The 16,588-nt window shown below is 32.7% G+C and overlaps 2 protein-coding genes across 5 annotated transcripts in view; one reads left to right on the top strand and one right to left on the bottom strand.

The window, feature by feature from the left end:
• The window catches only part of CDC73 (cell division cycle 73), a 117,123-nt gene that overhangs the window by 51,502 nt on the left and 49,033 nt on the right, over positions 1-16,588 (top strand). The gene's annotated exons all lie outside the window — the stretch shown is intronic.
• On the bottom strand, positions 8,305-16,088 carry B3GALT2 (beta-1,3-galactosyltransferase 2). 2 transcript variants are annotated; one of them, XM_032317358.1, is made up of 3 exons: positions 15,479-16,088; positions 11,371-11,510; positions 8,305-10,945 (listed from the first exon to the last, which is right to left on the bottom strand). In XM_032317358.1, exon 3 carries the CDS (start codon positions 10,816-10,818, stop codon positions 9,550-9,552), a length of 1,269 nt encoding a protein of 422 aa, XP_032173249.1. In that variant the 5' UTR covers positions 10,819-10,945; positions 11,371-11,510; positions 15,479-16,088; the 3' UTR covers positions 8,305-9,549. The 2 variants fall into 2 exon arrangements, with proteins under 2 accessions (XP_032173249.1, XP_032173248.1); XM_032317357.1 differs by lacking the exon at positions 11,371-11,510.

Genomic DNA, 16,588 nt, shown 5'->3' with positions numbered 1-16,588 from the left:
TTGTTTTTTGCTTTTGTTTGCTTTTTACCTTGTCAGGAGACAGATTTTTTTAAGAAATAACAACTTTAAATAGCAAATGTGAAACGGTGTAGGCCTGTCCTCCCTGTTCATTAGTTTCTAAGGTCAGACAACGTTTTACAGTTTATCAGGCTCAGGCATTCAGTTTTTGTGGTTACTTTCCAGAAGTGTTGGCTCTCCTTCATGGTGGTATGACTTTAGGAAACCAAGTACCAAACCCTGTTTCCCTGACCTCTCCTCAGTAATAAGGTATTTATAGCAATATAGTCTCAGTTGGATTTTTTAGAGAGGGGAGGATGGGCAGAGGTAGAGGTGTTGAGAATTCTCAAGCAGATTCACCACTGAGAGCAGAGCCCTATATGGGGCTCAGTCCCAGGACCCTGAGATCATGACCTGAGCTGAAACCAGGGGTCGGACACTTAACTGTTAACTGACCGAGCTCCCCACGTGCTCCTCAGCTTGTTTTAACAGAGAAGTTGTTCTTGTACACCTTTGCATTCCTGATTTGTTCAGATGGCAGAATACATAGAGGACATGGTCTTATGGAGCATTATGGAATCATCACAGGAGCTATTTTATTACTTCAAAATTTGCTGGTGGTAGCGTTTCTCTCAGTTACAATTCTTTGGTTACAAGCAAAAGTGGAGTCTTAACTATAGCAAAGAAAAAAAGTATTGGAAATTATGGGCAAGCTCATAAAATCAGAGAGCCAGTTGGTAGAAGAAATAGGAACCATAGCAGCTTTAGGGATCTGGATAATAAGAATTAATGGAGAATTTCTTCACGGTACTGAAGTTTAAGTGAGTAAGCTACATTTTCTCTGTATGTGGGTGTATGTTATTTTCTCTCAGATTCAAATTACTAGAAGAGAGGGTCTTTGATATCTTAGCTTGACCAGTGCAAGGCAGGCTACCTTGACTGAAAGTCTTCTAGAACTTTCTAATTTGGGGGTGGAAGATTTCCACAGGAAGTCTTTCACTCCTGGGAATTTTCTGGAATTTTTAAAAAATCATGATTCTTTTTTAGGAGTATAGCATTTTCAATGGATGGAACTTGAGTTTTCTGTAGGAGTAGAGTTTAAGAATAACTATACACAGTAGTAACTCAAATCTGATACTCTCAGTTATAATCTTTTTCTTTTTAATGCTTAAAAAAGCAGCTCCTCTTCAGTCTATACTCTGTGCTTTTACATACATCTTAAACCAGAGCTTTTGTAAATTTGGTACTTCTAATGATGGTTCTCTGTTTTCCCCTTCTTGAGGCTTAATGGCTATCCAGATCTGAGTCTGATGTTTTTTTCTTTTCTAATGCTCAGAGTTCCCCATGATTCTCTCACTCATGCTTTTTCCCTTTCTCTACCTACCAAATGTATGTTTGTGTGTGTGTGTCTGTGTGTAAATCCAACCTGTATTCATTATTTACTTTTATCCTTCTTATGGTGATATCCTTGAGAATAAATAACCTTTATTCTTTTTTAATAAACTTGCTTTTTCACACCTGTTCTAGTGGAGATGTGCATAAACATGGATATATCTGGATAATCAGTAGAAAGAAGAAATTTTCTTAAATAGTTCAGTTTATAGCATTTCCTAAACACTTTAGCATAGTTTGTTTGCTCTATCTGGTATTTCAGTAAAACTTTCAGAGTAACAATACTAATCTTACTGTTTACTATAAAGTATTTGGATGCAATTTTTTTTCCTTAATAGACTCTAGTCCACTAGAGATACATAGTCCCAATATGTTGTAGTGTACCTTGGTTTATTTAACCAGGTCCATATGGATGGACATTTAGGTTGTTTTCCTGTCCTCTGCTATTACAAATCATGCCTCAGTAATTAGTTTCATGCTTCCTTTATCTCATATTCTTATCACTGTGTTTTGGGAAGAAATTCCTAGATGTATAGAATCAGTAAGTAAGGGGTAAATGGTTCTGTACTTTTGCAGGATGTTAATCAAATTCTACTCTCAATCCCCCACCATTAGAAGTTGTACCATTTATGTTTCCACTGGTATGTATGAATGGGTCTGTTGCCCTACAGGTCTATCAACAGAATATAATGTCAGGCTTAACTTGTTAATTTGATAGGTGAGTAATGATTTCTTAGCGGTTTTTGTGTGCATTCCTCGTAAGTGGTTTTTGTATGCATTCCCAATAATATGGTGACGATTAAGGGTGATTAAGGGGCATATCATTTCTTTCTCTGTTAACTAATATTTTCCCCCATTTTTCTATCAGAATGTTGGTCTTTGCCACCTTCTTTTCGATCTCTTTATCTTTTCAGTATATTGAGGGTAATAAGTTTTTATAGGTTGCAACTATCTTTACTCAGCTTGTCAATTGTCTTCCCATTTTGCTGATGTTTTTATTGCCATGCAAGAGTTTCTTTCAGAATCTTTTGTAATCGTATTCATAAATCTCTTATTGCTTCTGGGTTTTGTCATATTTAGGGAAGTTAAGTCTTCTCCCAAATTACAAAGGTATTCAGTTGCCCCCCATAGAACTGGTGTCTTTATTGATATTTAGATCTTTGATCCGGTTGGAAATTGTTCTAATATATGATTGAAGAACAGATGTGATTCTTTTTTATTATAACTGGTTAAGTAACCAAACATCATTTATTAAAGTTAGACCATATCTTACAGGTTATTGTCATAGTGTCTCAGATTGTAAACTCTCAAAAAATGTTTGAATAATTGAAAAAAGTATCTCAGAGATCTTCTAGTCTGGTCATTTTATTAAAATTTTGATTGTCATCTCTACTTCTAAAAAGTTCTTTAAAAATGTTTAAAATTTATTAGAGTTAACTTCAGTGAAAATGTGCTAATAATGCAAGATAAAGTACAAACTTTGATACTATGCTCATTAGCTTCTTAATGACTTTTTCATTCATTTTAAACCTGGAAAGATTAAAAAATACAGAAATATAGAAGAAGAAAATACCCATTTTTCCGTTTTCCAGAAATGACATTTATTTTTTAACATTTTCTGGGGTTTTCTTTTGGCTGGGGGAAAAGGTGTATTGTTGTGGAATATGAACCATATATATTGTTCTGTTTTGGTTTTGCTTCATAAAGCATGTGATTGTTTTTCTGTTATTAGTCTCTGAATTCAGGTTTTGAATGACTATAATATTCCATTATATAACTAGCACAGTTCGTTTAACATCTATTTTGAAAATTTAAAGTTTTTTTCCATGATCAGTTTAGCCTTATAATAGATTTGGACTAATGGCTCAAAAGGTCTGAGTTTTGTTTGTTTGTTTGTTTTGGGGGGGTTAAAATTTTTTTTTTTTATGATTTTATTTAGTTATTTGATAGAGAGCATGGACGGGGGTAGGAGCAGTGGGAGAAGCCGACTCCCTGTTGAGCATGAACCCCCACCCCCCACTCCCACCCTGATGTAGGGGCTCGATCCCAGGACGCTGGGATTATGACCAGAGCCAAAAGCAGACACTTAACCTGCTGATCCACCCAGGCACCCCTGGTTAAAAATTTTTAAGTTGCTTTTCAGAAAGTCTGTACTAATTTATACTGCCTCTGTGGGGCACTTTCTCATTTTCACTACCTGCATAAACTATTATTTTAAAAAATATCTTCCAGTTTAATAAAGATGGGACCTAGTTTCTAAGTGTGTTTATATGACTACTGATGAGTCCGAATGTGTTTTACTTAATGGATGATTTCTTTGTTGTTTGTTGTTTGTGATTTATTTATGGTTTATGGTCTGAAATATTTTGGAATATTGATATTTTCTTACTTGTAAGAGTTCTTTGTATATCAAAACTATTTTCTTACTTGTAAGAGTTCTTTTTATATTAGGACACATGTCCTACCATCAGTTATTGTAAATATTTCCTCAATTTATAGATTGCCTTTGTCTTTTAATTTTGTTTATGGCAAAAGCTAATTTTATGTAGAGGTTAGTATTATTTATCTTTTTCTGCCTTGATTTCTTTCTCTGTGTTTGATTTCTTTTTTAGTCTTTGATCAATAAAATTGTCCCCATAATCCCTCATTAAAATGCTTAACAATATCTGGCATGTGGTAAGTTTGATAAGTATTAGTAGAGTATATATAGTACTTTGCTGCACCTGAAATTTGTTTTTGTAATAGTATAGGACTTGACCTGAATCTTAAGCATTAAGTCCTGACATCAACCAGTTTCTATTTAACAGTAGGGGAATAATAAATTCTAACATGCTCATCATGTCAAGTTACTAAATGTTAGACTCTCTTTCAGGTCTCATTATTTTTTTCTTTTCTTCCTTTTTTTAAAAAAAGATTTTATTTATTTACTTGACAGAGAGATCATAAGTAGGCAGAGAGGCAGGAAGAGGGAGAGGGGGAAGCAGGCTCCCCGCCAAGCAGAGAACCCCATTTGGGGCTCAATTCCAGATCCCTGAGATCATGACCTGAGCCGAAGGCAGAGGCTTAACCCACTGAGCAACCCAGGCGCCCCTCATTATTTTTTCTTATTTAACTACCTAATTATTATGTTAGTGTAAACCAAAATCATTATTGCTTTATAGTAAATTCTTAATGATTATTTTGAATTTAGCTACTGATACCTTTTTTCCATATTAACTTTATGTTCATATCATGATTTCCATCCACACACTAAAAACTTCAAAAAATATTCATTAAGATTTGATTGGGCTTATACTGACCCTTTATATTACAACAGTTTTCCTCCTAGAATATTGAGAAAATGTAGCTGAAGAAAACTGTTAATTGGGGAAGAATAGCCATTTTTATTAAAAGTAAAAAGAAAATGGTCTGTTCTTAAATTGTCAGAATTTTTATACCTCTTGGTAAAAGTCTGATATTTTTCATAAAATTCATTACTTGTGATCATTCTTTATTTTTTAATTGTTGCCTTTGTGAGTTAATTTTTTACCATTTGTATTGTATTATGTATATATTATATATGTATTATGTGTAAAACTCTCGGATTACTGTTTTAATCTTGCTTTTGACTGATTATCTACATTCCTTTTATTCTTTGAGTTGATCTATTGAGCAGATATATGTATTTTTCTATTTTCTGTAGTTATAGTTCAGTTTAAGAATCACTGAGGTGAATTCTCAATGAAAACAACAAAAACATTGGCCCTCTTTTTAGATGAACTTTGTCTTGGAATCTTTTCATATAAAACATGAAAGTGCAGTTTATTAAAGTGAGGCAAGACTCTAGAACACTGTTTTCCTGGTTTTACTAATTATTACTGAGACACCTGAGGACTATTATTGAACCATAAAACAATGTCTAGTCATGGATTCATTGAACATTTTTATTTCTGTTCTTAATTTTGCCTGAAAATAAGTAGATTTTGGCTATGGCTTACAGTAATTTCTTCTAGTTTTAATTTTCTTGGTAGTATTTATTTTTTAACTCATAAGTGGAAACAGTTTTATTAAATTCCTTTAAATAAACTTAACTATGTTTATAGTGTGTTTTCATTAACTTGTTTTAAACCTTGAGTGTGTTAGAAAACACACACTGTCTTGATTCATCAGAATCTCATGTTAATTCTGTTATCTACATTCTAATATGTTTTTAGTAGCATTTTAGTTATGACAGATACCTTTAATTAGTTTTATTCTTTTGTATAAATTCGTATTTTTTTTTTAAAACTCAAAAGCATGAATTCAAGATTTTGCATATAACATTAGTTTTCTGTTGTTTAGTATTTTTTTGTAATGCTCTTATCCTGTTTTTTCAGGATGAAAGTGAGATATTCACATTTAGATCTTAGAATTCAGCTGGAATTTGAAATAATTACATTAATAAACAGACTGAGGCAATTGCTTTAGCTCCAGTTGTTCTTTAGCTCAGACATTTGCTCTGGTAAAGTGAGAAAACAATTCCTATAGGTACAGAACTGTTTTGTTTTTGTATTTGTTTTTTTTTCCTTCTTCTGATATATTGTATCTTAAAAGTAGGAAGATTTATAGTCATGTCATGCTTAGAGGAGGGTGTGTTTTTGTGTATTGATGAATTGCAGGACAGGTTTCTTCCTAAAACTCAAAATGTCACTTTGCTTTAGTATTTGTGTGCATTACCTATCTTCTGAGAATAAGGTTTAAGTGATAAATTGATTTTTTTGAGGTATATTAAAAATGTATGCTAAGTAGCAATATTCTTTTTATCTTTTTAAACATATGCTAATTTAATAGTTAAATTTTGTAGTTGAGCAGTAGAAAATGGAAAGACAAACAAACCCAAAACTTAAAATCAGCTAGGTAAAAGGTTTTTACCACCTCATCCCCAAACAGTGGGGAACTAACCAGTAGAGTGAGTAAATACAGTGTCACTTTTGTTTGTTAGAAGTGATCCAGTTGTGCTGCAGATAGCCATCTTTTTATAATTTCTAACTGCAACATTGCCTGTTGTTTACAGATGTGAATAGAATGATCTCAGTGTCCGAAGAAGCAAGAGATAAACTGTAATGTTTAGAGTTTTCTAAGGTTTTGCCCAACAGATACAGATAATTGAAATGGAAAAGAAAATAACAAAGGGAACAGATTTCCTCTCTTTACCCTTCACTTTATTTGCACCTAACATCAGGTGCTCCTCCAGTGTAAGAAAATGGTTATGAAGTTCCTTGACAAAAGATGAAGATTAATCAGAGAATAGTAGAATAGAGGACAGGCTGTTTTTGCTTAGGTCTTTAGACTTTATAACAGGTGTCATATGTGCAATATACAGCAGAATAACATAGTGGTTGAGAACATGGTCTTAAAGGTGGAACTCTGCTCCTTTTTACTAGCTGTGTGATCTTAGCTATTTAACTTCTTGAATGAGTCTTCCTTTCCCATCTCTTAGTGTTATTTGTAAGGATTTTATAAGATCACGTATGTAAAGTGGTTTAACACAGAACCAGGCATAAAATTTATCAGTAAATAGTTTCCTGCTGCCATTGTTGTTATTATTTTTATAGGGGTTTTTGGTTAATAGATGTCAGTAAGATTCCAGTTGAGATTATATGATTCTGCTGCATACTAAGAGGTGAGAAATTTAAATTATTTGCTTAAATTAGAATTTCATCACCTATAATCTTGATCAAAACAAACTAGTATAACTATTGAAAGTTTTGGTATTTTTATCACTTTGTTCATAAAGATTACATAGTTGTTTCTGAGTTTTTTCTTTGACCAAATGCAATGCAAATATAATTTTAAATTATAATTTCATAGATAATAAAAAAATCATATAGTACTGGGCATGAATAACACACAGTTAATACTTCGTGAGATGTTGATATTATAATGTAAAAATTCATATTTTCTGAAGAATTAATCTTGCATATTGAGAGTGGAGGGACAAAAATAAATTATAGAATATTTATTTTAAAATAAAGATTTTCAGCAGTATCAGGAAACTATATTTTTTGATCCAGTGTTCTTTGAGAACAGAGTGTTACTAGCTTACTGTCAGTTCTTAAGATCATATTCTCGGGGATATTAAAATGATTTGAAACATATCTGAGTTGGGAGAAATTTAGTTATTTGTTAAGAATTCTGTTTTTCATAAGTCATCTTTTTAAACTTGAATTTTTCCAGAAGGAATATGCTGTCTTTTAAAGATCCTAGTCTGTAATCATAATTTAGGCAAGAAGTGCTTGGGTTCTGTTTCTGGGTGCGTACGCATGTACGCATACATGCATACACATATACTTCCCCCCCTTTTTCTAACTTCTGAAATAGAAATGAATTACTCTACATTGAAGGAAGAGTTATTTTTGTCTCTCATCAGATTTACTTATTTGATTTGGAACTACCCTCTTATGTGTGACTTTTATTTAGTAACTTTGGCATTTAGAAATTTTAGTCTTTTTATAATCTTATAGATTCACTTATAAATTAAGTGAAAAATGAACTTAAACAAGAGCTGGGGGTATTATATAGCTTAGCTTTCAAAATTATTCTATGCAGAATAGAATACTTAGATTACTAAATTGAAAATGGGAGATAAATTCAGTATAAATAGAATTTAACATATTAAATGGTAAGTACTTAGTTTATGTGGGTCCGAACTTTAACAATTATAAAAATTCTGTTTAGGTACAATATCGCTTTAAAATAGAATCAAGGATAAAAATGGTTGTCATTGGAATTAGGATGAGTAATATCTTCATTAGATTGAGATTAAGTTTTATGTACTTTTATGAAATAAAAACACTTTTAAACTTAGTAGGTTACTATTTCTTCGTTTTAAAATTTGTAATGGAGCCAAACAAAATTATTTGTACTGTAACACTCAGTAAAGATTTCTTCGTTTACCTTTTTTTTTTTTATTAAAAACTTGGGAAAAGTGCATTGTATACATTGTCATCCTAGCATCAAGTGTTCATTAAACATTTGTAGTTTCCCCCCATCCCTCCAAAAAAAGGTTTGAAATTGGTGACGCAGAATCATTGTCATCTACCAAATTAAAAACTGCAGGTTTGTAAACTTGGCACTCTGAGAAAGAAGTAGGTGCCATAAAATGATTAAGTATTGGCATGTGTACACCTGCTGTCAGGAAATAAACTTCCCATATGTTGCAGTTTGGCAGACATGCATCTTAAAAATGTATCGAATGAAACTGCTGCTGCACTCTACCTGTATCTGTTTTCAACATTCTCTTTTTGCCTGTAATTACTTTTACTTCCGTTAGAGGAACATGATATATTTTTACAGATATCCTTGAAGTTAAGTGGTAGTACTCCTTAAGAGTGCAGTAACTGATCTAATACAACAACTCATTGAAGTGCTAGCTTGGCCCTTAACACCAACCAGGAAACAAACTATTTTGAAACATTTACCTTTTTTTTTTTTCTTATAAAAACTTGAGCCTGAGACACATTGATTTTTCACATTTTATCACATCATGTCAAAATAATTTCCCCCGATATATGTACTAATAAAAGAAAATGAATGTGTCAGTTGTTTTAAAAAGGTAAATACTTAGATGAGAATTGCATTGACGAAACATCTGAATTTCATAAATGTGTTTTATGGACTAATGCAACTAAATCTTATTGCGTAGAATATAGTTTTAGAACCCTAGAATAGTCAGGTCAGAAAATTTGTCCTTTGCACAATTACGAAGTTTCCTTAAGATCGACAGTAATGTTTTATTTACATTTAATTATACGTTAAAATGAAAAACTAATTCTAAAATGAAGGGTCTTTTGACTATCTCCATTTCTTAAATTAAAATTTGTGTGAAAAATATATGCAAATACATCTTACTGGCCCTTAACATAAGCCTCAAACCATTGATGTATGCATGCTTGTTATTGCATGTTAATACACAGAATCCCTTTATACAGTTTTTTTTAATAGATTCTTTTGGGATACCTTTCTGTTATATAATGTTGTATTTTTAAGAATTACCTTCAGAAATTAAAAAAATAATTTTTGAATTCCTTTATGTGATGAGTTTTAACTAAAACTTGTCCTATGGATGTAATCAGTTTTAACTATACATGCTTTTAGCAATATTTTACAGATTGCACATTTGAAAAAAAAAAATTGTCTTCTCTAGTGTAATTTACGGTGGCGATACCTGCCTGCCTTTTCTTTTGCTGCGTTGGCACAAGCGTTGTGCTTATTTTGTTGTAAGTGGTTCCAGTATTTTATCAGTTCACTAGGCTGGAACTGATGAGAGGTAATTAGGTGGCTGTATTTACAGCTTGAATAAGAAACTCGCCAGTGATTGAACACAAACTCATTGGGAGGGGGCACAGGATCAATTCTCAACTTGGCAAGACAGATCCCTACATAAACATCTTCTAAGTGCAAACGACGGATACTTAAAGAAACTTTAAATATCTTCTCTGCCAGATCTCCAGAAAAAACATAACCAGTCCCAGAACAAAAGACAGGGTAGCGTTCACTTGGGTAGAGGTCTGGTGGCATGTACCACTTGCTATCTTTGTTCCGATTGGGTGCATATCCTCTCATTAGGTAACCAGTAAAATAGTTATGTCTGGGAGGCAGGTCTGGCTTCAATAACTTGTGTATTAAATATTCAGTGTTGACAAACATGTCACTGTCAGTTTTCATAACGTATGGAATATGTGGACAGTAGGTTGCAACCCAATTCATGCCCATAAGTGTTTTAATTGTCAAATTGTAGTATGTATCTAAATATTCCTGTTGAATTATATCATGATATTGTCTGCTTTCTTCCAGTAGTGCACGTTGAAGGTAGCCATTTAACTTAATACTTACGCCCAACAAAAAAATTCGTGTGATTTGGATACCAGGTGCTAGACTTTCATTGCCCCACGTTTGCCGAATAGCTCTTCTAGCTTCTATTTGTCCAGGTTCTGCAGCTATTAGCAGTATTAAAAAAGGGCTTTTCTCCTGGCATTTTTCAGGTTCATTAATAATATATTTGAAATGGTAAGAATTTGGATGTCCAATACCTTTTTCATTGTAAATACTTCCATTGGCACTAAGTGTATTCTCCAGCCCTGTAACTCCTTGTGGTGACAGGTCTGTGTTATTGGAGTTAGTTGCTGTTTGAGGCCTCAGAGTGTGAGGGACTGTTTCTTTCCAAATGTTCCGGAGAGAGCTGTGGTTTGTCTCACTTTTTGTAGAACGAAATCCTCGGAAAGTATATGTCACAGGGTTTTCTTTAAATCCAGCTCTGCCTGGCAGCCAGTCATGATGATTGAAAAATAAAAACACAGCGAAAAGGAACACTAGAGAAAGTACACCAATAAGATGGGTACGGAACAGAGACCTCTTGGCATTCCAGCTCATCTTTGCAAAGCAGCAGTGTCTTCTCCTCCACTGAAGCATGTTGCAAATATCCAGTAATGGGATATGAGATACTACTGGTGGCAGAAAATGTTTCCTTCTCCTGAATCAGTACTATTCTTTGGTAATCATTTTTAAATTCAGCCACGTTGTCTCCCATGTAGTCATTCTGTAAAGATGAAACATAAAAATTTACAAAATGCTAAATATTTACAGACCTGCCTGAAAAGAGACTTCAGATGTTAATAGTATTAGGGCAAATAGGAATTTTGTAAGTTGTGAAAATACGATAACCCAGGAATGAAGTGTATAATTTGCTTATCCTTGGTAACATCACTGAGGACAGGATAAGCACTTCAAAGAGAGAAGTGATGGATTAATTTTCTTCAGTTATTTCATTGTCTGAGTAACTCTGTCATTTGTACTTTTGACCTGAGTTAAAGATTTAAAAATTGTATGTCGGAAAAAAAATAAAATAAAGTTGTATGCCAGTAGAAGAGAAGGATGTTACTAGATTCCTGAGAGAGGCCATGTAAGAAGGCCTGAGAGCAGATGGAAAATTTATTGGCATTAATTAAAATTGATTTGACATACCATTGGTGGTATGGTGCACAGTCAGTGGCCTTTTTTGTAAAATGGTCATGTATCAGTTGTGGGACAGACGGTGCAAGGTTGATTATGGCAGAGTTCCGTTAGTCACAGTACACTGCTTGGCATGTTTCCACTGGCCCCTACTGTGTTGAGAAAGTCAATGAGAAGATGCACCTGTCAAAATTAATTTTCAGGGTCCAGTAACTTCAGTAGAGGATTTTAAGACAGTAATAAATGATGAACATTTTCAAATACTCTTTCTGATTTTAACCTTCCACTTCAAAGATGAGGTATTCAGATCATTGTCCTTTCTTAGACTTAAGATTAATTTTTAAAATATAGCAATTATCCTTTAATTATCTTTGGCCTTGGCAGAACACTATCACATATCTCAGTTGAGTCTTCATGTTAGAATTAAACAAAGAACTACTTTGAACAGTCCTTTCAGATTTCTTACAAAATATAGGCACTAGGTACTATCATAGCCAGCAGTTTAAAATCTGAAATTTTACAAAGTGCATTTTAGAAGATTCTTGAATTTTGCTGTGTTCTACATTTGTGTGCAGAGAATTTGTACATTTTTAGGACTTCTGGTAGCATGATACTTAAAACCCTAGATTTTAAAAAAGATTCTGAGATGTCAGTATAGGAGGTTCATGATGCTACCTATTAAAAACTGGTGGTGTTATCTTTGAACAAGATTTTTCAGTACATAGCACAAATTTGTTCGTGTTTTTTGGCTTTTAGTTTTTCTGGATCAAGATACGAGGGTAGAGGTGGGTAAAAGGAGCTGTAGCTTGATTTCTGTTTAAAGAGGAAAAAAACTTGTTGAGAAGGGGGCTGATAACTAATTTTAATTTTTTCAATGTTTTTGATGAAAATTATTTCTTACACAAAAGAAAACTAGTCAGTTAAATTTAATGTAGTAACGTTTATTTAAAATTCTGTGCCTATATATCTGTTTGTGTGGCCTATGGTTATTAAAGAGATTCAAGCTTAATGCCAAATTTGCTTAACCTTGACATGAAGCTTAATTATCTTGGGGAAATGGCATTTACATGGAAGTCCTCATATAACTGAATGATTACAGGAAAATTCACGTGTATAGTATGAAGTATTTGAAAAATACTGATTGAAAGGGTTAGACATGTATGAATGAAAGTACTATTCTAGCAGCAGCCACTAGGAGGAGCAAGTAGGTGGGAATTGGAGCAAATTGGAGCAAATTTCCAAAGTATAATAGTAAAGGGCGCCAGCTTTTGATAATTTCTAGTATCTGAAATTATGTAGTACTTTTAGAAGTTATGGTTCTCAAATGTAAAATATTGTTCAGTCATTGTCTATGATATAAACTCTTTTTTTTAAAGTTTGGTGTTTTAAAAACATAGAACCTAGTTTGCTATTTATTAGTGTTAATTTACATGAATTTTAATTTCACATTACTATAATAAAGACCAAGGATATTTACTGTACCAGCCAAACATAGTTCTGCTGTGAACTAACCTGAAAATAAGTGAGTGTTCTGATTTAGACCTTCAGTTTTTTTTTTCCTTCCAGTATTTTCAAATAGTTGGCCATTCTATTTAGTGCAGAAAACTCTTTCTAAGCTTTTATTTTCACATGAAATATTTGATAAGTAGTAATGATTCTTCTTCTACTCCATAAAGAAGCCACTAGATATAAGGGTTATGTATATAAATTTAAAGGAAAAGTTTTTTAAAATTTATTTGGTAATCTATTTCAAATATTCCCAAACTAAGTTAATGTGTCACCTTTTTTGTTGCTGTATGCTTGGTATCTGGTTGAAGTCCCATTATTTATGTCTTTTAAAAGTGTAAATTCGATGGTTTAAGAAGCAGTAAATATAAGGTCAGACTTCTGAATAAATGACTGAAGAAATGAATGAAGGCAAATATCATCATAATAAATTTTAATATTTTTTGAAAGAAGTATACCTGAAATGATATCTCTAGTATTTCTATGTTATAGAAAACAGTATATTATTATATATTGTGATCTAGCATAAATATATAGTTTATGGTCCTATATGATTTTGTAGCAATAGGTGATGGAGATGCATCTTAATTTAAATTCATTATATTTGTATGTTTGTAAATATTAAGCTCACCACGCTTTAAATTCATATTTACTCAGTTGGTAATCTCCCATTGATAAATGAAGTGCATGTGTCTAGCTTTAAACATTTCTTTATTAAAAGTTTCTCAGGTATTCATAATTTTTCTGTTAAAAAGAAAGTAAAATTAAAGTAACTGTTCTTCCTCTTATTAAGAGTTAAAATTATTATCCAGTTACTGCCTGTTGTGTTTTAATTCTTAAAAAGTGGGAACATGAAAGAAAAGTTAAAATATTGTAGGAGTCTAAATAATTTGCACTTCTGCATTTTCAGCATAGAATTATGTTTGATTTAGCTTAGGGTTTTTTTGATGATTTTTTTCAAGTTATTAATGTGTATTTACATCTTATGAATTGAAGTTCGTGGAGAGATTGTTAACTGAAATGTTCAGTTACTTCTCACATACTCATTTTCTCTCTGTCTCTCTGTTTCTCTCTCTCTCTCTCTCACACACACACAGTTTTTTATCATTTGGTTTTTAAAAGTGTTGTTATTTTGTGTTGGCACAGTCCTAGATTTTATTCGTGCTTGAATAAAAAAATAATTCTGTGCTTTTGAGATATCTAGCTTATAAAAATGTTTAATTGGTGTTGTTAACATTGAGAGAAAAGGCTCTAAAAGAGACTTGAGATTTTTCAGAACTATATTTTTTTTACTTAATACCATCTGATTTCATTCTATAGTGGAATAAAAATTCATGGTATGGCAGTGAGATGTGATAGTAATAGGGCCTGATAAACTTGTATAATTTTAATTTTAGAATGTAATGCTTATATGTCTTTTACAATGTTTGCCTTTTGTGATTATTATTTAATAGCTTATTGAGTTGTGTTGTGAGGTTGAACAATATCAGGATCTGTGATAGAGCTGTACAAAATTTTTGAATTTGAGTTCCTGAGCCATGAGTTGCTATTCTGTGATTGTTGTTTAGTTTATTCAATTTATTTCTGCCCAGCACACACATACCATTGATGGTAGTTCGTTAGTACATGTTAATATAGCCTTGAAGCACAGTAGGTACGTTTAGATTTAATTTTTGTCCTTTTATTGCTGTTCATGAATATTTTTATATCATTATTTTCATATTCTCTTTTGAATTTCACTTTAAAAATTATCAAGAATAATCTTACATTTGATTATTTAGAATCTGTCAGTTGCTTAAAATGAAAGGTCACTTTTTCAAGTGGAATTTTTACCAACTATTGATATTTCTTTGTTTAAAGTTGCATTCATGGACACTGTAATAACATGCAAATCTACTGTGGTGGTGTGCTGTGCATAAAACTCACACTGCCTTATGTGATCCTATGCAAATGCTTTTCTTTTAGTATTCTTATAGCTCTATAATAGTATTTGTTGATACTCTCTTAGATTGTTTGTTATCTTTATTTGGGGAGATGAATCTGGGAGGGAAGATTTTTGTTAGTAAAAGCTGTTATATATTAATAACGTGTTTTTAAAAGGACTTTGAAAAAAGCTCTTAATATTAAGACCATCTTTGATACTCTTTAATATAATTTCACTGCATTGTCTCTTTTGATAGCTGCTTTTAAGAGATCACTTTAATTTACTAGATAAGAATTCATTTTGACCTAATTTGATAGAGGCTTGCTGTGTTTTCTTTAGAGGGCTACAGTTTTTTTTCTTTTTAAGTTTTTTTTCTTTTTAAGTTTAATTTCTCCGAGAATCCTTTAACGTCTTGTTACTACTATTTGCCTTTTCTCTCTTTTATACATTCTTATCCTTTTCTCTCTTTTGTACATTCGTAATCCAAAATTAGTTCAAACTACATATTTACTTGAGTAAAGCAATGACAGCTTTCACAATGACAGATTTTAAAATCATATATCTAGAAACCCTTTCATAGTTTCAAGGACGGTGAACTGGAGGAACTTGTTTATCAGATATTAGTGCCTCCCCAGCTATGAAAAGGTAACATACATTTAAATGAATATTACACACAAGATATCGACATACCTTCCTTGGTCAGGCCATTTATGTGGAGAGGATTATGCCCACTGAAAATACTTTTGGCACGCCATCACTTCAGCAAAAAAGATGCTATCGAACATGCGCACATCCCCCAATAGTCTGCCTCCTGCGATTGCTTTTCACAGTATCCAAAGTGTCCATCTGTCTGCTTGTCTTCGAGTTACCCTCCTTGTTCATATGGGTCCTAATCATCTGAGATTTTTCCTTTCTTTCATTTTCTTTCTCGTTCTTTAAACAAAAGAGCTCTAGTTGTCTGCTGTATTCGGAGCACTGTTGACTCTTGCCGACAGTTGATGCATTGAAGCTTTTTACATCTGCTGTTTTCCTGGCCGGACAATGCAGTGCTGTATTCTCTTCTCAGTATCCATATTTCTAGTAATAACACTGAGCTGCAATGTAAAGCAGCCAGAGCTAGAATGTAGTGCTTCGATTGTATTGGAATAGAATAGGATTTAACTCTCTTTCGCTGTTGCCTGGCAGCTGCAGGAAGGATTTTGAGCAGTTCTGAGGTTTTAGTCTGTAATATGAAATCCACGGTTCCTCAGCTGCTGCACAGGCAGGCAGCAGTTTAAATGTGGGCTTGACAGATGCTCTCTCTGACAGAGCAGAATTTAACGTCACTGCTTGGCTGAATCCCACGTGATTGTTTGCATTCATTTTGACTAAAAACCTAAGGTAGGGAGAAGCTTAGAGATTTTGCTTCTGTCTGATAAATTATATATATTCTGTGTTAAGTGTAGTGATGAGTGCCTCATATGAAAATGGGATGATTATTAAATGGTTATAATTTTATTTTTTCCTTTTTTTTTTTTAATGCTTAAGCACAGGCTTTCTAAATGTTTTAGTGTTAGATGTTGGTTTTCATGTTTCTTACATGATTTTATAGGACCTAAGCAATATAAGCTTTTATATATAACTTGGTGCAATTTAACCCCTTCAGTGCAATCCCTTCCTTTGAAGTTTATTTTCTCAAATTGCTCCAGTTTTACTAGTCTCTAGATAAGACTCCGATCATCTTTTTTTATTTATAACTTAAATACTCCCACACCCAATTTTCTAGAGTTTATAAATCAGCTGGAGTGGGTCACTTAATGG

This window comes from Mustela erminea, chromosome 17, assembly GCF_009829155.1.
Source record: "Mustela erminea isolate mMusErm1 chromosome 17, mMusErm1.Pri, whole genome shotgun sequence".
In the NCBI taxonomy this organism is placed as follows: domain Eukaryota; kingdom Metazoa; phylum Chordata; class Mammalia; order Carnivora; family Mustelidae; genus Mustela; species Mustela erminea.
Note: the sequence above shows the minus strand (reverse complement) of the source record. Positions and strands in the feature narration are given on the sequence as shown.